Source organism: Vidua chalybeata, chromosome 4 (assembly GCF_026979565.1).
Source record: "Vidua chalybeata isolate OUT-0048 chromosome 4, bVidCha1 merged haplotype, whole genome shotgun sequence".
In the NCBI taxonomy this organism is placed as follows: Eukaryota; Metazoa; Chordata; class Aves; order Passeriformes; family Viduidae; genus Vidua; species Vidua chalybeata.
Window position 1 is genome coordinate 67187429 of NC_071533.1, and position 26823 is coordinate 67214251.

At 40.2% G+C, this 26823-nt stretch overlaps 1 protein-coding gene and 1 long non-coding RNA gene across 5 annotated transcripts in view; one reads left to right on the plus strand and one right to left on the minus strand.

Moving 5' to 3' along the window:
* Window positions 1-7117: 7117 nt before the first annotated feature.
* On the minus strand, window positions 7118-13631 carry LOC128786563 (uncharacterized). Its single transcript, XR_008430338.1, has 5 exons — window positions 13511-13631; window positions 12497-13197; window positions 10746-10945; window positions 8993-9036; window positions 7118-7171 (listed from the first exon to the last, which is right to left on the minus strand). It is a non-coding gene; the product is annotated as an uncharacterized LOC128786563 (long non-coding RNA).
* A 396-nt stretch (window positions 13632-14027) lies between these two features.
* Window positions 14028-26823, plus strand: part of KDM3A (lysine demethylase 3A) — a 29122-nt gene continuing 16326 nt past the window's right edge. Inside the window, exons 1-10 of one of the 4 annotated variants that reach the window (XM_053940423.1) lie at window positions 14028-14048; window positions 14582-14770; window positions 17266-17415; window positions 19571-19681; window positions 21074-21176; window positions 21795-21919; window positions 22387-22459; window positions 22540-22628; window positions 24756-24907; window positions 25913-26478. In XM_053940423.1, the coding sequence (XP_053796398.1) occupies window positions 14600-14770; window positions 17266-17415; window positions 19571-19681; window positions 21074-21176; window positions 21795-21919; window positions 22387-22459; window positions 22540-22628; window positions 24756-24907; window positions 25913-26478 (1540 nt within the window). In that variant the 5' untranslated portion in view covers window positions 14028-14048; window positions 14582-14599. Of the gene's footprint in view, window positions 14049-14170; window positions 14188-14507; window positions 14771-17265; window positions 17416-19570; window positions 19682-21073; window positions 21177-21794; window positions 21920-22386; window positions 22460-22539; window positions 22629-24755; window positions 24908-25912; window positions 26479-26823 lie in introns of those variants that run through there. The other 3 variants (XM_053940424.1, XM_053940422.1, XM_053940425.1) reach the window with 3 other exon arrangements.

A 26823-nucleotide genomic window follows, 5' to 3' on the forward strand; every position in this document is an offset into this window, starting at 1 on the left:
GCTGTAAATACTATGTAGTCTTCTCCTAGCAACTACTTTTTCCAACAAGTTCACAGCCATGGAAAAGTCAGACCCCTCAACAGCTCTACTATAATCAGACTCATTCCTCTCAGGGAAAGGGGATCTCTGCTTCACAGCTGAACAACAACTGCCAAGCCAGGGCTGCTTAGAACAAAAGCGTCACTGACATACATGCACAGAGCACTCTGTTACCAAATCCAGAAAAGGTCAGGAAGCAGCAAGTGCAGACAACTCTTGTGTCCTCCAATGAATCAAACCTACACCAGAGGCATTTAAGAACAGCTGAAGTGCAGACAACCCAGCCAAGAAATGTACCCAGGAATAGAGAAGACTATCAGACAGAAAACCCAGGTGCTGAAGTTCATGTGGCAAAACCAAAAATTAATATAGAAACAAATAAACTACACAAAACTATAGTGCACACATATATCATGCAGTGTTGTTACAGCACCTAAAAAGTATCAGGAGTAGAAAGATAGTTTGATCAGGAATAAATAGTCTGTATCGCATCAAGGAATGCACACACACAGAGATAAATATATTCAGCCTCTTGAAAGAAACGTTTGGTGTTCCACCCACTGGAATAGAATGGATGATTCCTTGCATTTATCTCCTGACTTCTATTTGGGAAGCAAAACAAAGGAAACTAATAAATGAAAACTTAATGTGGTAACATGGACAATTACAGTGAAAATCCAAGAAGAATGCAGCTCCTTATGTGCTTGCTACAGCTCCTGAACACAGTAATGAAAAAAGGCCAATTTCTGAAATGACAGCTTTACTAACAAATATGGAGTAGACAGGAAAAGGTTAATCCTACCCATGGGGGAGAATTGTTACAGCATGGGGAGACATTCAGCATTTCCTGGCTGCTATTTCCATCTTTATTATTGAATTAACTGCTTCAGAGCTATGGCCATTAGCAAAGAGAGATTAAGAAATGCCTATTTTGTCTCAAAAGTGCTGTGGTCTGGCATTTGCGCTGGGAACTGTGATTTCTGAGAAACACTCTTGATTTCAGTGACTCACTACCAGAGCTTGGGGAAAACAGGGAGACCAGCAGGTCTGAATGTATCATTTGGCTTTAGATAAACAAAATGGGAGGGCTTAGCCCCAGTTATCCAAATATAAAACTCTGCAGCCCAGAGCTCAGCCACTGATACTCAGTATCTCGGATATTAAGCTCTCAAAAGTGTCTTCTGAGAAATCTGCTTTGCTTTCCATATCCTCTTCTGTAACTTTGTCCTGCTACATATAACTTATATGCTACAAGAGGCTTCCTCTGCCTTGGAATAAATCCATGTGTTTTATATTAACTCATTAGTGCTTCTGAGGTATCTGCAGACCCTCCAGCTTCATGAGAAATTATCCTAGTTCAGCATGTTTTCCATTATACAGAATCCTACAATCATAGAATATCCTGAGATAAAAGGGACACATAAGGAACAAAGAAAATGCTTGATTTACAGCATTTTATAAATTGATGAAAGAGTATTTTAGACTGGGAATTACTTTTTCAACCTTAAAAGTCAATAATAACGTTAATAAATTACCATTGTTATTACAGTATTTCTGACACTCAGGTTAGATTCCTTGCTCCTTGTTAGCTGCTACCTGTCACTGTTTACCTCCTAAACACCCTGCTGTGGGCCGTGTACAACTGAAATGTAAAAAGAATGGAAACAGTTCAATAACACCACCTCCCCACACACATATAAGCAAAAAACCCACCCCAAACAACAACAACAACACGAACCAATCCAAAAATCCTTCAATAGTGACTTTGAATAATAAGGCATACTGTCAAAACTTGAAACCAGTGTGAAGATCAAGTCTATCTTAGCTTTAAAATAGGACATTTAATGGCCATGCCAAGCTTCTGTGGATGATGCACACTGAGTCAAGACTAGGGAAGGTTTCTCTTCAAATTTGCTCAAATTTCTCTTCAAATTTGTGTCTCTGGGCCTTTATTATCAGCTACCTCCAGGAAGGAGATACCGAGATGTGCAGAGCTTTGGTTTGATCCAGTGGGTCAGTCCTTACATTCTTGCTTCAGAAGGATGGATTGTTCTGAATTTTATTACTGTGCAGTGTTTAACGATGATAACAGTAGTGAATGTGCTGAAGGATGACTTGACCATGTTCTTGACCTTAAGGGAGACACAGAGAGAAAGGAGGCAGGCAATTAAGTGCCAGTGTGTACATGATGTTTGCTCAAGAGAAATATTGAGAGAAATAGGGTCAGTGCACGGCCTTGAGGTTTCACTGAGGCGCCACACCATGCAAACAAGAATGCAAACGATAACAAGAAGCTGTAAATAACAAAAGGGGCCCCTCTGGTGAGCAGAAGAGAGGTTTCCTTCAAAGAAACAGAGAAGGAATGTGCAGGAGGCTATCCATAGCCCTAATTATGTCAGGAGAATGCTGCAGACTGGTCTTAGCAGTTTCTAGAGACTGTCTTCACAGACTGATGTAATAAAAGAACTGAAGGCAATAAGAGAGGAAAGCAAAGTGGGCTTCTTCACCATCCCTTGCTGAATTACCTTTAACCAACTACTTTGGTATCACAAGCACTGTTCTGTTTAGCAGCATCCTGCACATAGATGAAATCACCCAAGCAATTACTAGGCTAGTATAGCAGCATAAAAACATGTTTTAATAACTGTATAAATCTTACTTAATTTTAAGTTTTACTAAAAGGCTGCTGTTGACCTTCCAGATCAGTTTAAATCCCAGCACAAACCAGGATAGGGTTTCAATTCTGTGTAGAGCCCCGAGGGAGGCAGATGGAAACGAGCTGCCCTGGCACAGCTGGCAAAGATGCCTTCCCAGAGGAGCTGCTCAGAGGTACTTGCAGGTGAGCAGCAACCTCGCTGTGAGTGCACTCATTTCTCCAGGGGTTTTCTCAGACTTCTGCCAGGATTTCTCTCTTCCTCCCGTACACCAGAATACACCTGCATCCCCCATCTGTGTCCTGTTCTGCTCCTCTCAAGGCATGCACACCACTCACTGCCTTATAACTGTTTTGTCCTCAGTTACAAATACAAAGAAAAATGCTGAGTGTCAAAGCACAGAGCATATTAAAGACACCAACTCTCATAAACTGTATATTCATGAACATGAAATTCCACCACACTAAGCTACTTTCAGTTTTATTCCATTCTGGAAAAAGTAAAAGGGTGATAGGGAAAAGAGGCCTCTTTTTATGGACAAGTTATATAACTAATTTTTTTCTCTGCAGTCAGGATACATGAAAAACTTGCAGCATCATCCTGCTTGTCTCTCTCTCATTATGTGGCAGTAGGAAGAAGAATTAATTGTCTTCCCAGGGACAAAAAAGGCTACGTTCCAAAACGGAAACAGAAAAAAAACCCAGGATCCAAACCAAACAATTAGAGGATTCAGAAAAAAAAAATAGACAAAGAAAAATTTCATCTATTGTGATAAGAGTTTTCAAGTTAGCTTCTATACCTTGTACAGGCTTTTTATAGAGGCCCCTCATCCCTATAAACTTTACTCCCTTCTACAGCTTTACAATATCTCACTTTAATGCCACTATTAATGAGTCAGATAATGGTTCCTTGGTTTGGTACCTGCTTACAGCTCACAGAGGTCAAAATGAGTGCTGTGGGCATTGCATTTAGAGAGCTCCCTGCTTCATATGGCTACTGAAAGTATTCTAACACATTTCTGAACCATGCATGCCTGACTGAGAAGAGCAATAGTAGTTTTTCCCCACAAATAGTGATCCAGTACATCTGCTTAGCACAAAATTTGAAAAGGCTACACCTGAAAATGGAAATTTGGACTCCTAGCAGTCTAGACTTCAATATCACACTGTACTCTAACAAAGAGAAAAAAAGATAACAGAAAACTGTTTTTAAAAATCAGCATCTTCATCATAATTTTAAAATAGCATTTGTGCTCAACCCCCATTTTCCATATCAGTCTCCAGCCAGAAAACTGCAAGTTCCAACTTCTCAAGCTGCTAAATGAAGCATTTGTAAGCACATGTTCTCCCTCCATACTCCAGTACGAGAGTCATAATTGCAATGCATGCAGGTAATGCAGTGTTTTCTGTGCTCTCTTCTCCCTCAGACACCAGCCCAGCCACCCTCTGTTGAAAATACTTTCCAGATTCCTAAAAGCCCAGAGTTTCTCCAAGTGCCACTGAAATGAATGAAATAGAGCCAGTGACCAGCACTGCCAACAGCAGTGAAGGTGTATCTCTACCCCAAGGGAAGTGTGCCAGCACATCATACACTCCTCCCAGAACTACCCTGACACCAGTGAGGGTGCTGCTGATAAAGGTGTTGCTGTAGAAACACAGAGCTTACTCTGAGGCAGCTACACAGGAATGTCCTCGGGAGCCCTGGCGATGATTTTCAACTCATGCCAAGCTCCATGCTGCTGAGGCTACACCTGACTTTATACAACACCTGATTTATAAGTAGCCCGTGGAGGTCATTGTGTCCAACCTTCAGCTCAAAGCAGGGCCAACTTTGAGCCTGCATTACACTGGGGAGGACCTCATCTCCCATAATAGTTTATAAAGTAGTCTAAACATGAATCTGTGACCTGGTGCAGTTACAGTGCAGTGAAAAATGAGACAGTTTTACCCTTACAGCTTTCTAAAACTGGTGTGGTGGGCAGAGATCTGACACTGTTTTAGCACTGAAGCTGTCTCCCCTGGTGCCAGCAGCACAGCAGCTATCCGAGCACTATGCAACAAGTTGTGTTACAACCACTTAGGTCAAGACATTGTTCTTTTGGGTGGAAAATTGGTTCTGCAAAAGTCAAGTGCATTCCTTGTATTCGCTACAGGCAAGAGGATTTCAAACCTTGGCTTTGGCTTCTAGTAAACACACATGGTGGGCAGCTGCAGCCACTACTTAAGAGTTAATCCCTGTAATATCCTTCATTAATCTAACTACAATCATCAAGTAGCATGGAACATATTCAACATGGACAGAGAGTGTAAGTCAGATTAACAGGATTATCTGCTGATGAGGGTAATACTACCCTGTATTTATTCAGCACTTCTCTGAAGAACAGAAGGTACCTTTCAAAGGTGGGTAAATACTTGTTAATCCCAGAGATGAATATGTAAGTGCAAAGAGGTTAAGTAATAACACTGGTTCCACACAGTGAACCAGTAGCACTATTCCCAGACATGCTTTAACACAGCATTCCTTGAGCCATAGGTTGGTACAACCTACTCATAAAGTCCTAACAATCACAGCACATCCTGTTCTCCCATGCTAACATGCTGCCTCTAAAGCAACATTTCTATGGCCAATTAAAGCTTCATTTTCACTACTTATGTTTTGCTGACTTTGAAAGACTTTACACAAACACATTTGGGGAGCAAAAAAGCCTACTTTCCTTTGCACTGTAGCATGTCTAACACAACACACTGCTATGGAATAGTCAAATATAAACATTCTGAACCATCTGTAAACTTTTATATGTATCTTTTATAGCTTGGAGTCGTGATTTTGCATTCTTTGTGTAAAAACATTATATGTGTTTAAAAGAGTCTGATAAAATAATGAACTTGAAGAATAAAGCTTTCATTTTTCTTCTTCTTTAAAAGATCCTTTAAACCCACAACCAATTCCTGTGATCCCTTTCTATAGACATTATTCTTCTAATGATCATAAGGTCACCTGTACCACAGGAAACCTGTGAGAGCTGAGCATACACTGTACTGCTCATTAGCTCATCAGTGCCCCATACCAGCATTCATTGCAGTAGCTTCTGACAAAGAAAAAAAACCCCAGAACTTCAATGCCTGTCTAATTTGGGCAACAATGTGTAAAACAGAGTAGCACAGACACCACCCCACTTCACGTTTGTATCTAGCTCAGCATTTACTCTAGCAGAAAGGGTAGAACATAAGTCAATAATTAGATACCTCTACAGCAAAAGAGGAAGATCAGACATCTCTGAGGGATAATTTGTCCCACTTATTCTAGACATCTATTTTAGTATTAATCTCCTTCTGGAGATGCTTCTCTTCACTCTCTGCAGAGTAGGCTTAGACAATGAGATGCCTGCTGGTGGATGAAGTTCATTAAATGCATATTTTCTGTGCTGTCAGATTGTGACCTACATGTTATACAAAGTGAGATACATCCAACCTCTGCTGCAACCAGAGGCACAATGCTAATCATCTCATGGAGTGAGTCAGGGAGCCCAACACCTGATGTACAACCATGCCTGCTAAAATCCTCCAATGCAGTCCTCCAATGATCTATTTTTTCCCCAGTACATCATTTATAATTTCAGCCTTACTAATTATTTCAATAACCTCAAATATTTCCCTACTTGTTTTTGAAACAAATCTGTCTCCAGTTACCCCAACCTGTAAACATACAGGTTTTAAGCTACTCCTCACTGTTTATGTGTCCAAGTTTGTCAAACAACAGAGACAGCCTGGAGTAACTTGGCTGTGTTTCTTATATTCTCATTAGAAAATTGCAGATGTAAATTTTATTATGTGATAAATTATGTATAGGAAATAAGAGTAAAAACCAGCAATAGAAACCTATGCCACAGCAGAAGTTTCTCTGCATAGGAAACTGGAAAATGTAATTTCCATTTTTGAAAAGACCTGCAATTATGCTATTTAGGGCAGTAGATATTGGGAAGCAGGAAAAGTTCAAATTTACCTTTTTATGCTTTTCAGAATAGACAAGAGACAGGACAGATTGCAATCTTCCTCTAACAAGAAGACAGGGCTGACATATGATCTCTTAAATCAGTGGATTAAATTCCTAGTTTCACTGGAGTTAGGAATCTGCTTTAGAACCACTGCTTTAATTTTAGACACAAACCTCTACCATCAAAGCCCAGGGTTTGGAGAGCAGCCATTAATCTCTGACAGCTGTGAAGAGATACCAGGGAAAAGACACTCTAAAGTTTCACTAACATGTAGTTGACTTAGAGAACTTCACAGAGAGGAGTAGAAAATCACTAAGTGGTTTACAATGATAAATACAGTGAGTGAGATAATTACCAGTGCCAATGCCCAGCTGCACTGCAGGCAGTCCACTGCAATCCCAGTGGCCCCAGAACTGCCCAGTGCCCCCTTCTCCTGGGCTGGGTGGAGATGCAGAGACCTCTGCACATGGCAGGAGAGCTGACACTGAGAGAACAACAGGAACAGTCTGTAACCTACAGCTGTAACTATTTTTAAGCAATACTGTTACATTTGCTCTAAGCTAAAGAGAAATTACAATGCCTATTTCCAATTTCTGGACAGAGGGTACTGGGGGATGGATGGCAGTTTGATGGAACTGGGGTGTCAGCTGATTCTGCTTTGAATACATTTATATCAAAATTTCAACTCTCACATATTATTTCTTGCATTGCCCCTTTATCTAAAACTCAGCGATGACTCAATCCCAATTTAATATCTTCAGGGAGAAATTCTCAGCAGCTGCTTCACAATCATGCTTTTTTTCCTCTCTGGCATTAAGGGAGCATAAACACTTATTAAAGTTTAACAGGGAAAGTAAATTTGAAGATTAAAATAATGTTTAATTAATAGCTATAAAACTCATCATCTTTCAGGTGCACAACACAAAGCAATTCATAAGAATGATTATTGTTATCCCCATTTACAGAGAAATGAGGTGAATTAAATGATCTGCCTTATGACACACATAGTGCTAGATTCCAGAACTGGCTCCCAGTTCTGTGCTGTACCAAGTAGGTCACATTTAGCAATATACAACTTCTAAATATTCCCACTTCTATATTCACCAATATCTGGTATCTTAATATTTCTTAAGAAATTAATTAATTAATGTTTCAATTTTTTTTTAGCTTTGTTAACATTATATCAGCACAATATGCACAATTCTTAAAAAATAAGGAATTATTTCTCAGTTGACCCTTGATGTGAAAAGTTACTGCACTTTTCCACTGGAATCAGTTACTGCAGTAGCAGGTAAACCACAAAATACATTTATTGCTGCAGTTCAAGGGCAAGTTGGTGAGTGACAGGACAGAAAAACTAGAGCCAAGAGAGCTGGTGTTCTCCGCAGGGGGTGGAAGGATCTGTAGTCCATCAATAAGATTCATGCATGTACAACCACCCACTGAGATCACTCTCCACTGTGTCCTCCCTCCAGTCAAAAGGCTGAGTCTTTTTTTAAGTGAATACACATTCAACAACAGTCAAAGTTCTTGTCCAAATTGCACATACTCGTAACTCAAGGATCACTACTTCTCAAATGTTCACTATTTTGTCAAAAACGGCATTAAATTACAGAGGCTGAAAGAGAACTTCCAAGATGTGGATTTGAATAATCAAAAGCAGCAGTGTGAATTTAGTCCAAATGTTCTTAGAAAAGTACGTAGGAGGGTAGTTTAGTTTTAGTTTAAAATTATAACAATTTCTATCCCCAGTCTAGGACTCACTGACCTAACACCTGCACATGCCCAGCAGCCCAAGCTGCTGAAATCTGTCAGATCTACAAGAGAAAGTTTTCTCCCAAGGGAAGACACGCTTTCACAAAACAGATCTCTAAAAATAAAGAGCAGGAGGGACTTGAAATAAGCCAAAAGAATGTCTCCGGCACTGGCAGGAAATGGTGTGAAGTCTAACTTTGCCAAAGCCAGGTTATGTTGTTTCAATGGTGGAAGAGCCTGGATATTATTAAGTAACAAAACATGAGTAACATGTTCTGTTTGCAGTTTTGGTGTGAGGCTTCTGGAGGTTAGGCTAATTAACAAAGAACAACTCTCCTCAGATCATTAAACAATGTTGCTTAAAGTTCACTGTATCTCTTTACCCACCTTTCAATATCTCCCTTTGTACATCACCAAGACATTCCTGCTGTGGTGGTAGTTCCTACGATGTGGTTCAAATATATCCATCAAGATAATATTGATTTGCATTATTTTATTAAAGAATGATACCCCAAACCCTTTGAATTATTAACTGATAATGTATTATTACCTGAGGGGAAATAGCTTTTTTCTTACACAACAGGCCTTCTTCTTCTGAAGCAGTCAAGGAAAAACAAAACCAGCACAGAATTACTCACCACACTTTATGTATAATGCTTGTTCAGGGTTACTTTGTAAATGTTATTGCATCACTCTATCTATAAATACTAATTTAACTTCAGAATTAATCTGCAAAATTTAATACCTAATTCCAATCTCCAGATAATACTTAACACACAATTAAATAATTAAATGTTAAATTAATAGTCAATTAAAATTTAATAATTGATCCTGATTTATCATCCTAAGAGTCTTCTCAAAATTTCCTGTTTCTACAGTTGGGATAAAAAATTGAAATCCTACTAACACATCACTAGCAAAAGCCAGTTCCCACCGCAGAATATGGATGGGAGTGGAAAAGAGTAGGTCAGCATTTCTCATAGTTTTTCCTTCAGCAAGTAAACTTAATTGCATAAAATTAAAATGTACTTTGTATCAAAATATGTGCTTCCTTCAGCTTCAGACAGTGAGAAAATATTAACTAATGTATGACATGAATTATTTTATTTTAACTTATGGTAAAGAGATAATCACTGAAAAAAGGACCTGGAAACCAGTCCTGCCACTCTTGCAAAGCTGATCCAAGTGAGGTGTGCTGAGGTAACGAGGCTGTACCTCAGTAAGGAGCTTTTCTCTTTTCCTGCTATAACTAGAGCTAGGTTGGATACCATGGATCTACATTAGCTACTTAAGGAGTCATTTAACTACATCAGTTTGGTGCTGATAAGAAAGTTTCTGGTAGTTTTTGCTCATTCTTCAGCACCATATCTCAAGACATATTGGAGAAATGAACTAATGGGTTATCTCCCAAAGTTCTGCTTCCAGTTCACAGAATATTCTGGGTTGGAAGGGACCCACAAGGATCACCAGGTGCAGCTCTTAAGTGAATATCCCATACAATGATCAAACCCACAGCCCTGGTGCTATTGGCACCATGCTATCAGCACAGCTGGTAGTTTCATAGCCTGGCCATAAGGACTTCCAACTTTAATTACACACCCTCACACCTCCATCATTAATCACTAGAATATAAAGGACTCCATGTTCCTCTTCTGTGCTTGTACAGCCCCCTCTTCAAAGGGCCTTTGATTGAGAATGGAGACCCTTAAATGTCACCACAGTAGAGATTTAAAAAAACAGGTCCATAACATCCTGCACTGATCATTGCTTGTTGTAGCTGCACACACACTGGTAGGTTTAACCTGGAAATGCAGGAGAGCCCTGAAAAACAATCCGCTCCCTTGTATGGAAAACATCTTTGGAGAACACAGTGCCAGGACAGTTATCTAGAGCCCCTTTTCTGACTGAAACATCCCTTTCTTGTAAAGTCTCTGTGACATCAAATACTTCTAGGTAGTGGGAGGCCAATTTTCAAGCACAAATATTTGAATAGCACATCCAGATTTTATATGCAGAGAGGTAGGCGTAAATGCCTGAATGTGCAATTGTTTAGGCATAAAACTGACTATTGAGTTTTATTGCTAAATTCCAATCTAAACTGAACTGTTAAATTCAAATAATTAAATTCAAACCTCAAAGCCTCTTCTGCTGTTTTTCCTAGTGATACCTCACACAAGATAAATTTTCTGTTACTTAATGGTGGCTGAAAGGAAGAATTTATTGAAGTGTGTTCTGAAGTTATTGTTTAAAGAGCTCTTGTTTGCAGAGATTACTCCTTTCTCACATAGGAGCTAAAGGCTTACCTATTACCAGTTCAATGCAGAAGGTAGGGCCAGCTGGAAAAAATATGCTCAAGACTTCATGCAGGCAGAAGAACAGGCTGAAACCTGCTGTTTTGAGGTTCAATCAGTTCTGCTTATTTACTGCACTGCTTTGTTTTGCAGGTACTTCAACAGTCATTGAGTTTTCCAGAGGTAAATAATGCAGAGCGAGACAACTGCACCTGTGCCATTATCATAGGGTTAGCCTGAAACTTATTTATGAACATTTTGATGTTTTCCTTGACACACTGAAGGTGGGCAAATACACACAAAATATTGCTAACAGACATTAGTTTTTGTGGAGACTATTGCGAGTGGTGATAAAAAAGCAGTTAAGAAAAACAACATTACTTTTATCCTGTATTTTATGGTTGTCATACTGAGAAACAAGTTCTTAAATATTGCAGCAAATTCAGAGATGTCTAGAGTCATAATTTTATATTTTATGTATTTCACTTTTTGATCCAACACTTTACTGGCTACCTTTAACCTATAACATTTAAAGAAGCAAGATAATTTAAGAAAGATATTTGGTCCTTATTTAATTTCAAGAAATGAAGAATCCTAGAGAACGGAAGCAAGTAGCTAATTACTTTCTCTGTTTCAAAAGCAAAAAGTCTTCAGTTGTGTGGCTTCTACTTAGCCCCTAGGGTTTGAATGTTGCCCTGTTCTTTTAAAAGTTTTAAAGTTCTTTTAAAAGTTTTCTATACCTTCTGATGTTTACATATTTCTACTAGAGTTCTCACACACTGTTCACGTAAATAATGATTGTTTTACATTCTTCTTTGTGGGAGGAGCGAATTGATAGACTGTTAGTTTAACCAGTGTAGTTGGAGAGGTGGCAATTTCATCCTCCAATCCACTATCACTTTTAGAATTCTAAATATTACAAAATCAAAAATAAAGTTCCCTCCTTTTACTCTTTTTCTTCTTTTACATCTTAAGTGAGTACGTGAGTTATTTTGTATCATAGTGTGACATTTGAATACCTCTACTCTTTCAGGATTTTGAAAGACTGTTTGTACTCTGGATGACTGAGTTTTGTCCCAGGCTTCTGTCAACTTGTGCTCTGCTTCCTCATCTTCTCTTCTGTTCTCTGCCAATTCATTTTATTTTATCTACATTCACATAAAATGCTTTTTGATCACATAATCTTTTAGCATCCTTTCTGTATAAGTTCATGTTCAAGGGCATTCATGGACTGTGTCACTCTGTACTCCCCGCCTTCCAGGCCAGGACCTACCCAAACCATTAAATTTTATAACACCTTTGACCAGCCTCCGTGCCACTCTTTGCATGTGGGAGCTGCTCATTCACTAAACTATTGTTGTCATCAAATCTCTCCTTAGAGCCTTCCTTTATTCTGATGCTAACGTGAAAAAAAATACTATTAGGCAACTGGAGTGCTACCAACAGCTTGATCTATTACACTGACTAATATTGCTTCATTATAGCCTGACATCCCTCTTCCTGCATGTATTAATCATCTACTCTTTGAGGCAAAGTGTTCTCTCTGCAGAAAATCTAAGGGCTTTAAATAATGAGATTATGCAACACCTACATGGTGTGATGTGTCAATTGTACAGCCGCTGCTACACGAGCCTAAAGTCTGCGATGAAACAAATAATTTGGTAGTTTCACATCTAGCTTGCTTTATACGACATCTTATCACAAATTCCACCTTGCAGGTCTGGTGTATATAGTAAATATTCAAATCTGAGAAGCAAACATACCTGTTTTTTCTTTCAGTGCCAGCTAACGAGTGGCTCTTCAGACTGCACACAGTTGCCGATCTATCATTTTTTTATTATTCAGTTTTATTTCTTTTGTTTCTCCCTGCTGAAAATTGTAGCAATTACTAAGTTCATCTCACTGATAGAAATCATTGGAGATTGTCTACAGTTGTAAAAGAAATTGGACTGTCTGATTTCCATGGAGTAAGACAGCAATTTCCTCATCATAGCACATGAGGAATTTTTTGTGCCTTTTGATTTCATGTATGAATGAGTTTGTTTAAATGTAGTAAGCAAATGATCAGTGAAAGCAAATTGGTGGGAAAGGCTTTAAAAATACATTTAAACTAAAGGTGGAAATGGATTCTTGGAGAAAATGGAGGATGAGACCACAACACGGCAGGAATGTCACAGTGCTCTCTGATGGGGGTTTTTGAAGCTCACCCATCTCTGGCGATGGAAGGAACCCTGGAGAAAGCACAAGCTGAGCACCGTGAGATTTTAGTAAACTGGATGAGTCAACAGCTTCTTTGCCTTGGGTACTTTCTGCACTTGTGGTCTTTTCCTCCCATGTGCTCTGGTGGGAAAGTCTTAGAGTAGAGGAGTACATGTGTCTTTTTGGGTCACTGCTGAACACCATCACCCAGATCACGTCATATTCTCTGTTTAACTCCTTGGTTCTCATTGGGAATGGCTTTAAACTGAAAGGCAATATGTTTAGATTAGCTATAAGGAAAAAATTTCTTCCCTGTCAGGGCAGCAAGGCACTAGAACCCTTCCAACCCAAACCAATTATGATTCTGTCATCTTGCCTTGTTACATTTAAGAACACACAGGTCGCATGTCAAAGGCGTGAGCTGCTGGAAGCCATTTGCTTTTAGATGTAACTACACAACCACCACTGACCACAACTGGAGCGCCTCCACAGTCTGCCACCCTCCCCAGGAACCTCGGGCACACTGTTATTTTGTGATAGTTCACCCTGTGCCCTGTCCCCTGCCCCGCAGGGCCTACCTTCCCCCATTCCCTCAGCATGACAAGATGGCGGCCCCTGAGGCACCCGCTGGTGCTGGTCCCGCCCCGTGCGCATGCGCAGAACAACCCCGCAGGTGCCACCGCCCCCTGTGCTATATCTGAGTACGCCGCGAGCTGCACGTATAAGGGACCGTATCACGCCCGCTGGGCCCGCTTCGATCCCTCCGCCGTCTCTAAAGGCAGTTCCCATAGCTGGAGGCTCGGCGCTCCCGAGGCCGGAACACGGACCTAGAGAGGCACCGCGGCCCAGAGCGCGCTCGTGCCTCCCTTGGGGCTCGGCTGCGGGCGCTCCGCGGGCTGGCCCCGAGGGACTCCTTCTCTCGAAGCTCAAGCGGAAGGATATATAGTTTCTTTTTTTTTTTTTTAATCCGCCATCTGCTGAGCAACGGTTTCAGGGGTGTGGCCGGGCGCGCGGGCCCCGCCCCTCAGGGCCAATCGCGGCGGGAGACTCGCTGCCGGCCCCGCCCCGCTGGCGCGGCGTAGCCAATAGGGTCGCGGGACGGGGGCGCGCGCACGGGTGAGGGGGCGTGTGCGCGGCGCGGCTCCGGCAGTGTCGCTTGGCCGCGGTGGCGGTCGGCGCGGGGGGGTGGAGGGGAGCGGGACCCGTGCCCGGTGTGACTGCAGGGTGCGCCGGCAGCGGGGCCGGGGGGGAGCAGGTGAGGGCAGGGGCAGGGCTGGAGGTCTGCCCGGGTGGGCAGGCTGGGGTGTTGGTGAGGGGGAAGGAGCTTGGCCTGGTCGCCTTCTCCTTCCCTTCGGCTGCCGCCCGGCGCTCTTACTCCTCGGAGGAGGAAACAAAGAGGCGGCGGGGGTGGGAATGGCCAGGAGCTGCGCTGCAGCCATTCTGGAAATACCTTCTGGTGTTTCCTTCCACCCACCCTCGCCGAGAAGTGATTAACAGGACCGTGGGTGGGGGGGCGACCTGTGGGTGTCCGGGGGTCCGGCTGGAGCCGCTTGGAGAAGCGGGGGCGGCGGCCGGGAGAGGAAGGAGGAAGCGCTCACTGCCCTGCCCTGTGTGTTTCTCTCCTCCTTCCGTCGCTTTCCTCGCTGAAGGCCTCCCGATGAGTTAAAATGGTGCTGAGGCTCGAGGGGAGCTGGTCGCTGCTCGTAGGGAAGAGGTTCCTCTGCCTGTCGGAAGAGGAGGACAGGACGTGGGACGCCAGCCTCATCTCGGAATGGCCCTGGAAGTCGGGCAGGATCCGGGCTGTGTCACACACGGACATTTCCAAACAAGACCTGAAGGTAACCGGGAACTTTCAGAGAGCCCTGCTAAATCGAGAGTGTGGCCGGGGAAGTTGGTGTGGCTGTGTGTACACGTGTGTGCCCATGCTGCTCTCGGGGCAGAGCAGACGGCGTCTTGGCCGACTCGTTTGGAAACGTGCGCCCCTGCCCGAGTCCCCCATGTGCTTGTACTAATCCCGCAAATTACCTCTTAACTAATTATAAATGTGCTTTCTTCCACCGGCATTTTGTAAAACAGGTTTTTACCGCACCCACTGTTCCTATGGTTTATTTCCTAAAGGTAATTTAAGGTCTTGCTAGCTGTGAACAGTTTTTTGCCCCCAGAGTTGAAACCGAAACCCTCCAATGCTGTTGGGGTTGGTGACTTTTCTTTCCTGCTCTTTGGAGCAGCTGGTGGTGAACAACTACTTAGGTTTTAAAATGACACCAAATTCATGCCTGGTGCTGGAGGTCTCTCGGACTCTTCTTGCATGGTGGCCTCTTCTTATTAATGATTACCAAGTGGGTTTTTGAACACATAGTTATTGCAAGCGTGGTGTAATTGGTTAGCTGTGTATTTTGTGTGGGAGTCAAGCTGAGTTTACGGTTTGGCTGTGAAGTTGTTAAGGGGCTTTATTTGGCAACTGTAGTCATTAGAAGTATTCAGCCATGTCTGGACACTTACTAGAGTATCGACTGAGTGCTTGCTCCCCAAGGGCAAAACTCCATTGTAGCAGCGGCATCTTGTGCTTGTTTCTACAGAAGACTTCGATGGCTGTCCTGTGACAGCAAGAACAGCACCATCTTTCCATTTTGACTGTATCCTTTCCTCTTTTTTGGTAATGAGAACTTAGTGACCTCTGATTAACTGACTTACTTGTCAAACAAAACGAAACTTTGGATGTTTCTAACTCTTTCTTGAAGGCGTAAACTTTCTTGTCCGCTTGTTGTTGTGGATCTGCGGCAGGGGTGGAGCTTTGTCCATTTTTGGGCGCGGGGCTGTGCCCTGTGCCGTGCTGGTAGTGAGGAGGAGGTTCTTGGTGCAGGAAACATTTAGGGACTTTGTCCGCAAAGGAGAAGAAGCAGGTGCTGATGGGGTCTCTATTGTGAGTTTTGTAGCTGGTTACGGTTCTGCCAGAAGTGATTGACTTGATGTGTTCTCCAGTTGAAGTGTTAAAGGAGTTGTAGAGTGGGCAATGGAGCTGTGGAGAGCTTTGTACCAAAACACATCCCATCTCCTTTCCTTTCAGAGTTCTGTGCAAGCTTGATAGACCCGAAATAATAAAGGACTCAGAGGGGGGATTAAATATTTCTCCTGTAAAAGAGTAGAAATATTTCTTTCAATTTTTATTTTGTATGGAAGAACTGTCAACTGCTGTTGAAATGATTTTTCTCAGCTGTGTTTTCCTGTGTGTGTAGTGTTGATGCAGTAGACAAAACAAGCCATTCTGGTTCTGGTTGTTATTTGCTTATCTCTTTAATTGTTTCTGTGCACCTCAAAATTACCAAGTTCATTTCTGCACCCATTAGTTTGATGACTCCTGGCTGTGGTAATGCTGTTTGTGTGCATGTTTTCACTTGCCTTTCCCCTGAGAGGGATGATAAAACACCAGGAAATGTTTCTGAGATTCACTCAATTGAGATTTCTGTGCTGTTTGTTAAATGTAGTTAGGCTGGATTGCTGTGTTTTTTGGAAAGAGGGAAAGATTTTGCCAAGAGTAGATTCCTCTACCAAGATGTTCCAATTCCTGTATTCAGGCCAAGTTGTATTTGTGGTGTTTCCCAATATTTTGCTTATCTCCCATGCTGCCTTTGAAATTAGGGTAATGCTATCCCAAAGACGTTGGTGAAGCCATCATATTTTTGCCATGAAATTGTTTTCCTTTTGAAAAATCTGCATAGTTTTTTCTGAAATTCACAAGGATAAATAACAGTTAAAAGAAGTCAGGAAGTGATCTTCACATCAGATAATTTGATCTCTTTTACGTCCTACTGTCATTTGTGCTTTCAGTAAATTGGCTGAAATTATTTTTTGGGATTGGCATTTTTAAAATGTTTCTGGAAAAAAACCATCTTGTTTATTCCGGTGCTCTAGAGTTTATGGAAAATCCTTGTGCCACTACTGTAGGCAGTCCCTTTAGCTTTAGTGGACTTTTTTAGGGGTGTGTGTGTATATTTTTCCCTGCTTATAAACACCAGTGACAATGTTAACATATTTAACTATCTTTAAGCAGCATAAAACTTTCTGAGCTAGGAAGTTGTAAAGTTAAATGTAAATACTATTATTTTATGTGAGTAATGATGAACCAATTAACATTGACTGTCACTTATAAAATACTGGCTCAACCTGGGATGCTTTAGTGATTGCTTGATTATGTGACAGGCAATAATCGTGCTGGAATTATAAGTACATTTAATGATTTTTTTATTTTTGAGTAAATTGATGGGTTTATCTTTTCCATGTTGAACGTGCCTGAATTTTATAGATTGTCACTCACTTTGCTTCCTTTCTGTAGATTTGTGTAGAATTTGATGATGAATCATGGGAAAAGCGAAGATGGATAGAAGTCTACAGCCGGATGATGATAGCGTTCCTGGTGGAGCAAAAGCTGGTGCTGGCTGAAAGAAAAACCCAGTCCATGCCTCCTGTCCAGTGGCCTGCAATGGCAAGTACACTCTTGGCTTGAGTCACTTTGGTTCTGCAGTTCTGCAGTTCCACCTTCTGGGACAGCATTGTCACCAGTGTGAATTTCTCCAGTGCAGCCTCATTCCTGGGGAAGGGAGAAAATCTCTTTGTGCAGCTCAAACTGACAGAGCTCAGCAGCATTTGAAGTTGGTGGACACAAGGATGTGTTTTTATGACTTTGCTTCTCTCTCAAACCCCTGTTCTGTACGTTGTTAATCCATTCTCCCTGTAGTCTTGTGTTTTGTTTCTTCTTCCATGAAATTCCTCTCAAAATAGAGAGAAAAAGTGTAAATGATAGGTTTCTAAGGATAGCCTATGTTTTTGACTCTGCCTCAAGTTAATGCTATGGTGATTCTTGGTCCTGAGACAAAAATAATTCAGATTACTTTTTTGTGATGCCTGCCTGGTACGAGTGATTTGTGAGATTTAGATTTTCTGCATACAAAAAGCTGAGCTATACTGTACAAGGAGAGAACTAAGCTTTCTGTACCTGCCATGCATGGCTGAATAGGCAAATTAGCTAGGGGAGGTGATCAGGGAACATTGCTTAATGTATTCAGCCAGTATAGTTGTACTTGACTACTTTGAATATTGCTGCTCAAGAAAGTAGCGAGATAAGTGAAAATGCAAACATGTAAACTTGCTGAACATGAATTATGCTGAAGCTGTAGTCTGTGTTTTAATACTATTAACTTTGCTAGGTCTGAAGTAATTCATACCAATGCATTGTAATTCATATTGCTGCATTTTAGCTGGTCTTTCTTTCTTAAGCAAAGCTAATCTAAGCAGCTACTTATTGGAAGTAGGCCCCAATAGAATGGAGAGGAAATAGAAATATAAATCCTTATTCCTGAGCTGTGCATTAATATCAGCAAAATCTACCAGAAATTGTTCTGAAAACCTTAATATTTAAACTTAGCTGTTGTCCATTTCCAAGTATCTGAATAGTTCTTACTGGACACTTGTCTTCAGTTTTGGTATAAGGTTTTCCTTCTGAAGTGTTTAACGTGTCAGTTCATGCAGGATACATGTTTCAAAGCTCATTTAGCAAAGGAAGATGTAGGATCAAATGTAGGCCAGTCCTGGATCTTGTCTTGGCAAAAAACCTTTTTCTCCCTTTATCATCACACAGGGTAGGGAAGCAGAGGTCACAAAAGAGGTGTGTGGATTCATTTATTTGAAACTTGATCACAACTTACTGGTTCAAGTGTATGGGAGAGTGTGTTTCTGACAAATGGAGTAGCTTTGTAGAACTCTTACAATGCCCAGTTACTCCTGTAGAGACTCTTGTCCCTCATGTAGGGATCTTGTCCCTCTGCCAGTGCTGTCCTGAGGTGAAGACAAGAAAGAGTATCTGTTTGGGTTTTTGGAGGACTGATCAAAAAAAGGCCTTCTTCTATCAGAATGACTTTTTTTAAGTGGGGCACGATCAAACCTTTCAGGCAGGGAGGAGTTACTCTTGCCACTTCTGTTGTTCCAGTCTCCTGGTGCTTGTCCTCTCATATCTGGTACTATCACTAGACAAAATTTAATTTTGAGCACATTAGGAAGTGTTCAGAAGCTTTTAAGGGAAATTTTTGTTTCTTGTCTGTTTTTAAAGCCTTTGGTATACCTGAACACAACTTCATCATTGCACTGCTGTGTTACAACAAGTATAAGGCTGTCCAAATCATCACATGTACCTAAGTTTCAGTGTGTTATCAGGGTTGCACAAGTTTTGATGTAACCTATGCTGCAGACATTCATTGATTTGCTAGCTATTTCCCCAGTCTACCATAAAGAGGTTTATTAGTAATATCTAATAATATCTAGTAATATCTAATCTGCAATTAGAATTATTACATTAATAAATTTTTCATGTGGACATGAATGATTAATTGCTAATGATAGCCACCTGCACTGAATTCCTAATTCATTCTGATACAGGAAATTAATTTCAAGTGGATTCCAGTAACTTTCATTAGGTGTGTAATAGAAGTTTTTTTGAAAACAAGCTTTGTTTTCAAGAGTTGCATATAGATGTGGTAACTTAACAGAGAAATAGAAGGAAAATTAAAGTAATTTTTTTAATGCAAATGATGAGTGATGAGATCTTCTTGCTCTGTTTCTGAGAACATGTTTATCACTTTTTTTAGACCTACAAGTCCTTAGTGGACAAAGCTGGAATGGGATCACTGGTTTCAGTGCGCTACCTGGGTGAAGAGAAATGTGTTTTCCTTTCTAAAGACCTCTTGACACCCATCCAGGTAACCTTGACTAGCTTTGTAGAGATGAAAGATGAATATCTTATCTTGATATTTAGGATGCATCAGGGTAATGTCATCAAAATGCAAACTTCAGTTTCATGTTGATTTTGGGGATAACCTGGAATAGTTTCCATTTCTTCTTTTGAGCATGAACTTTGTGCAAGGAGTTGCAGGAATGTCTGGCATAAATCTTGCTGGTTAACAGAAGCACATCACTGCTAATCTTAAATAAAGGAGGAATTGGGCAGAATGTAAATGAGATGGTTGAATTATTGAGCACCAGAGGAAAGTTTGTTAGTAAAAATTAGGTACAGGTGAGCTGAAACTATTGTTCCTGGGGAGGTGTTTGGAAGAATAGTATCTGCTAAAGATAAAGGATGTAGTAGAATAATTTTTAGGAAATTATTCTCAAGACTATAAACATTCTGAAATAAAAGTAGTAATGGTTGTCCTGTGTTGAGACTGCAAGTAGTACCATCATTAATATTCTACTTTGACTTGTTAACAGTCAGCAAATATACAAGTCCTTCAGAGAAACTGACAAGGGAGAGACTAAAAACCAACTTTGAGTTGTAGATAGTTGTCTTGCTTATGTTGTCTTAACAGCAGGGTTGAGATCTCTTTATGCATGAGCCTTATCTCAGCCCTGCAGTGGAAAAGATTGCTTTACTGGCATCTTGAATAACAGTTTATTGACTTCTAGTTTTCAGTCTTTTGCCTCTTACAAATATCAGAGAAGTGCCTGGGACAAAAAGATAAAACTCAACTCCAAACTCTTTTCTTATTTGCACTCTTTGAGCCTTGGGTGGAAACTTGCTGTGACCTTTCCATCAGAATCAATTCTCAGTTGAGAATTGAATTTCAGAATCAATTCTCATTCAAGAATTTGAGAGGAAAAAATAATACACATACAGTATTCTGAAGAATTATGAATAATTTAGATGTAGCTGACACTTTTCATTCATGTAAACATTTTATAATGGTATCTTGACACACAGTGGATCCTGGCATTATCATAAATAGAAACATAAAATATTTTCATTGGCATCTGCTCAGGACAAATATGCTGCTGCTTCTGGGAACTTAAAATCCTAAGTTAAGAATGGACAGTTCAATTAAACTTACTGCTCATTAGCAATGTAGTACAACAAAGCTGGGTTATTTTCAGAACAATATTAAAGTAGACCTGGAGAGTCTCTCTTGCAGATGCTTGTTGTGAATTAGTGATAAAAAATTACCTGCCTCCACTCCAACATCCTAGAACTGATGGGGAACAGATTAATGAGAACTGGATTTGTGTGAATTGCTGCCATCTTGTTTTTAAATATTGTGGGATTTTGTTAAAAGCATTATCCTGAATTCAAACTTCTGTGTTTTTTTTTCCTGAAATAGGATGTGGATGGTTCCAGGCTTTCTCTTAAAGATGATCAAAATGTAAATGAAGAAATTCAGGCTCTGGTTAAGAAACACCTTGATGAGACACGCTTGGTCCAAGGTACAAGCATACTGTGGAGCAGAAAACTGGCAATAAATGCCCAAGTCCAAAGGGAAATCCTTGCAGTGTTGGTTTAATTAATTGCTAATCTGTTCTAGGGGATACAAGCTTTTTAAAAATACTGATTTTACTCTCACAGCAGTGAATGCAAAATGTGAGGATTGTAGATGTTTGAGTTTCAAGTATTTCTTTTGAAAGAGTGAATATGTAATTTAGGCACATATAGATGTCCTGGTACTTGTGAAATAGATCAAACTTGTAGCAATTCTCAAAAATTTTGAGTTGTGTATTGTTTCAAGCAACTTGATTTTTTTTTTTCCAGTTTGTTGCTTGTTTATGAAAACTTCCAAGATGTTGTATAGAGGCTTCCTTTTTTAGTCAAATATAAAATTGTTCTTTTGTTTGCCAGCTTTAAATTCTTAATTACTGGGTTCATAGCAGCATATTTGTACTTATGTGCTTGCACATGCAGGGAGTGACCTTTTTGGAAAGGTAAATATTGCATCTTACAGTTTTCATTTCCCATACTGTAAGGACAGAAAGAATTCATTTTGATAACTGTGGTGATCTTCATGCCTTGTTTGTCTTAAGTTTTTTTTTTTTTCCCCAATTTTGTAGGTGGAAAAAATATAATTGGCTCAAAAATTAGGATTTATAGCCTGGACCCTTCTACTCAGTGGTTCACAGCAGTTGTTGTCAATGGTAATCCAGCTACAAGAACTCTAGAAGTCAACTGTCAGGAGGTAGGAACTGCAGTGGTTTACAGATGGATATGGGGAATAAGTGCAAATTTTATTTATGTCTCCACCAACAACATTTTTATTTCTGTCTTTACTGTAATCTTTAAACATGAGTGTCAGTGTAGTGCAGAACACTATAACCCAAAGTGTTTCTTTATGCTGCAGGTAGATTATTAGATAACAAATGTCCTTCTATGAAAAGTGAGGGACACCTGGAGTGAAGCAAAAATGACCTTGGTTTCTTTGCTCTCTGTGCTGTGCAGACAGCACAAATTTGTGTTCTCAAGCACCAGTTTGTGGTTTTATGCAGAGACACTGTCACATGGTGTGTTGTTAAGTTCAGCTTGGTATTCAAAGAACCTAGAAGTTGTATCTAAGCTTAGTCCGTACCACCACATCTAAGATAAATATATTAAAATAGAGTTTCACCTCTCTAAATGGCTGCTTCTGTGTTTCCTGTCCTTTTCAAGATTCCAGCTTTAAAAACTCTTGATCCAGAATTAATTCATGTTGAAATCATATATGACAACAATGGAAAATGTGGTAAGACCTATTACTTTTTGTCCTTCAAACACTCAGTAGTTTATTTGTGATAGATTAATCTTGATCACCTTCTCTTCCAGATAAATCAAAAAGAATTGGAGGTGTGAAAAGGAAGTCATCTGACAGCAGTGGAAGTGTTGATGCTAAACAGACAAAATCTTCTCCTGAGGTAATGTCTTGCTCTGTTATATATGGCTGTTACATAATGATTATGTCACTTCTCAAAACATCTTAAATAAGGATTAGATTAGAAAGTAGAATGATAAATATAATCCCTTGGAGGGTGTGTTGAGTTCTTTCAAACTTGTCTGGGCATTAATTGAACATCTTGCCTTGTAATAATTGGAGCAAAACCTACTAGGCTTTGAATGTTGATGGTTTGTTGGGGTTTTTGTTTGTTTGGGATTTTTTTTACTGTGCTTTTTGCCCCCTCCTTCTTCTTAAGAGTTGGTCTGCCTGGTCATCTGTATTTGCAGTGGGAGAAAACACAAAGGAGTTCTGAAGTTTATAACCTTTACTTTTCATATTCTTTCTTTTAACTATTTTGTACTTGAACCCAAAACCTTCAGCTGCACTTGGATGCTTTGAGGATTCAAGCAGCACAAGCAGCAGTTGAAGGTTGTTTTAGTACAGAGAGGGGATGTGACTTTTCTGGTACTCTCAAGTCTACTGTTATTTCTTGTGTGAGTGACCTGCCAGGAATCACTGAGAGATAAGCAAACTCTCAAAGGTCAAAAGACAATCTGGCTAAATTAAGCGTAGAAATGCAAATGAAAAATCATGGCTTGGCTGAACGAAACTTGCCCAATAATTTTGCCCTAGTGTTTCAGACCAAAACCTGCATTTTAGGCAGGAGTAGCCAGTTTTCGTTCAGGAAGGTCTGGCATGGGAGGGAGAGGGTTCTGTTGCTTCTGTGCAGTCAGTCCTGTGTCGAGTCAGCTGTGCAGATCTGGCTAATGGCTGATACAGTCATTAGCAGTCTTTAACAACCTCACAAAGAACCAGCATGAGGCAACAAGCACAGGATAAGGTGTCTCAGTGAAGAGAGTGTCCTGTCCTGTATTTACTGCTGAGGAAGAGTGTGCAGCAGGGCAGCATGGAGTAGCAAAGGATTGCAGTCTTGTGTTTGTACAGCTCGTGCTTGGGTACCTTTAGCAGCTTTTGGTGCTCAGTTTGCCTTCAGTTTTCTGCATAATTCAGCCATGGAACAGTCTGCTTGACACACACAAAGCTGGACTGTATTTTACATTCCAAATGCTCTGCTGAAGAATTACCATATCTGAATTCATAACTTGTTTTACCATAGTTTTTCCTTAAAGTAGTGAAGTTATTTACCTCTCATTTTCCTGTCTACCTTCCTTCAAAGGACTGGGTCATTTTTCACTTTTGCACTCTTTGGGAAATGCCTTGCAACCATTTTTTTCAAAGTGGTTACAGTGGGTGTACTTTCTAGTAAGGAAACCAGAAGCTATTTGTTACTTTGATTTTGGTGGATGTGAGTATGTGGGAGTGATGAACTGAAGCCATATTTTTTGTTAATAAGTATGTGATAGTACTGATTTCTTGTGTGGAGTTAATTATCTTCAGCATTTTTCTGAGAGCTTGACTTGGTACCTGACAGCTGTGTAGTACCAAAGCAAAAAGGAAATATTTTGGAGCTGATGCTAATGAGCTTGTAGTGTAACTTCCCAGCTGGGGAAGGACCTCCACAGAAAAGCTACTGTTCTAAAGACACTTGCTAATTTGGTAGGCCTGTTGTATTCCTAAATGAATTCCAGATTTCTTAGGATGCTGATTTAATCAATGCAGGATTTCTGTACTTAACACTTTCTAGAACTCTGGTGCAAAGATTTTCTTGCATGTGAAGAAAGTTCATATCTAGATCTTTGGTAAAGCTGTCAGTCTTCACAGTTTTGATTTTCTCTGGGATTTTCAGCTGAGCTCTGAAATCTATTTCTGGCTGCCAGTTACTGCAGTTACTTTAGAAACATTGTTGCACTGGCAGTTACAAAGAGCTGAGCTTTCTGTCTTTTTTTTCCACTTTCTTAATACACATTCCCCAAAAAAATAGTTGTTAACTGGGGGAAATGAATTACCATGAACAGTCTTTCATGGAACCTATAAGATTTAAAAGGACATTTTAAAGTCTTTCTACCTCATGAACTGAGTGACTCTTTAATTTACTTTATTAAACATGGTAGGAAGAGTACTAATATGTCTTTCCTTTCAGGCTGAACCCTGCGAAGCCATAATTTGTTACCCCGAATTTTCCTAACTGTTAAAATTTGCCTTGCAGATTTCTCCCAGTCAAGGACATGTGCAGTCAGTACCAACTGTGCTGGGTGAAGCACTGCTGGGATGTACTCCTGCAAATAAGGACCAAAGGCACCCAGGCCTGCCCCTGCCAGCCAACTCACCACCCAACCTTGGTGCAGAAACTCCTCAGGGGTAAGGAAGCAGTTTTATGCTTATACAGACATTTAACCTCCAAAAATAATTGATTCTTACCACAATGAACTCTGAGGTAATTTTAAGCACCTTTAGTAACTACTCTTCTGCTATACCAGCATAGGAAAGTGTAAGATTTTCTTTCCCTGGATATGTAATTTAGTTCCTAATTCCATGTTCTTACTTACCTTTAAGGAAGTGGCCCTTCAATGTCCCAGGCTAGTGTCATTGTTTCATTGTACCCATCTGTAAAAGGATACACAGGTGTGGTGCCTTCTTTGTCAAATGCATTCCTTCCCTGCCCCCAAGAAAACCTGAACATGTTCAGGCAGGTGCCTGCTTTCTTGCACATCAGCTACAGGTTCTCAGTTATAGTTCTGTTGAGCAGCAGTGCCTTTGAACTTTTGTTACCCCCAGTTCTGTCACAAAATGGATGTAATGATAGAAATAGTGTGACAGGAAAACCCAAATTTGAAGTGCTAACAGGGATTTTTCTACTAGTTTTATCTCTCTCACATGCTGAATGTGGAAAATATGATTTTTTTTAAAAGTTTTATTTGTGAGAGATGTTTCACAGTCTCCACCATTCTGACTTCTGCTGCCAGTCAGAAGTTCTTTGAGAATCTTGCCACAGACATGCAAATGAAAGGCATTTGGTTATTCAGCAGTTGCCTGGAGAAAATGAGAAAGCAACTATTTGTTTGTGAGAGAAGGAAGTGGAGTAGCAGCAATAGCAGCAATTTTGTGTGTGCCTACATGGGTGTAGAGTTTTATTGTTCTAACTTATACAAAATTAAAGCCAGATAAAAGGCCTGAGAAACACAAACCCATTTAGCCTCACACAAAATTTTAAATACTCACACATCGGAACTCAAAGCATATAATTAAATATGTTAAATAAATTTCTTCTTTCAAGCTTTAAGTGTGTCTAGATTGAGCAGCTGATGCTCTGATTTGTTTGACATGTTTGTTTTTTTTTCCTAATTATTACATGTTGTGTTTCAGCACATGTAGACGAAGCCTACCGGAAACTCATCCTTCCTGTCTTAATACTGGAGTTAAACCACTGACAGAAGAGCTGACAGCCTTTCCTAAAGTGGGGCTTATGTCTAAAGAACAAACACAAAATCCTAGTGATCAAAATGGTAAATATACCTCTCTGAAAACCTCAAGATCTTCTTTGTCTTCAACTGATTCAGCTAATGAAAAGGGAACCAACCTGAAGAATAATAATGAACCTTTTATGAAGGCCACAACAATCTTTCCCAAGGAATGCATTTCCATAAAACAGTTGCAGCATCCCACCCCTTCCATAGCAATACCCAGAGGCAGTGGCACTGTTGAACTGCAGCGAACATTAGATTGCAGACCCTCAACCTCAGATGCTCATCTTCTGTCCTTCAGTGAGTGTGGGGTTAAATCACAAAGCAGCTGGAGTAGCCACAGAGGAAACAAGATTGATGAACTTGCAGACATGGAGTGTTTTATTAGAAGAAATTCAAATGAGATTCTTTGTGACAAAAGTGAAAGTGAAAGCTTTTGGACTGGAAGTGCCAAGGTCCAGGATAATAGTAAGTGTTTCTAAAATTTCCTGTCATTTGAAAGTCCTTGTAATTTCTAACTACTTAGATGTAGGTAATTTGTTACATATGCATAATTAGTAATTTAAATTGAGTAAATCAGGAATTTGAGTCATCTGAATGTTCTTTTAAGACAGGAATGCAACAAGCTGGAGAAACACCCTTTCCTGATAAGGGCTAATCATTAATTTTTAGATATAAGTTGATACAAAATATATGCAAGAACAGAATGGCAGAAGAGGTTACAAAAACAAGGTTCTTTTTGGAATACAGATGCTGATGGCATAATGAGAACTACCTTTTAGCAATGGTCCTAAATTTCACAAAAATGGTTAG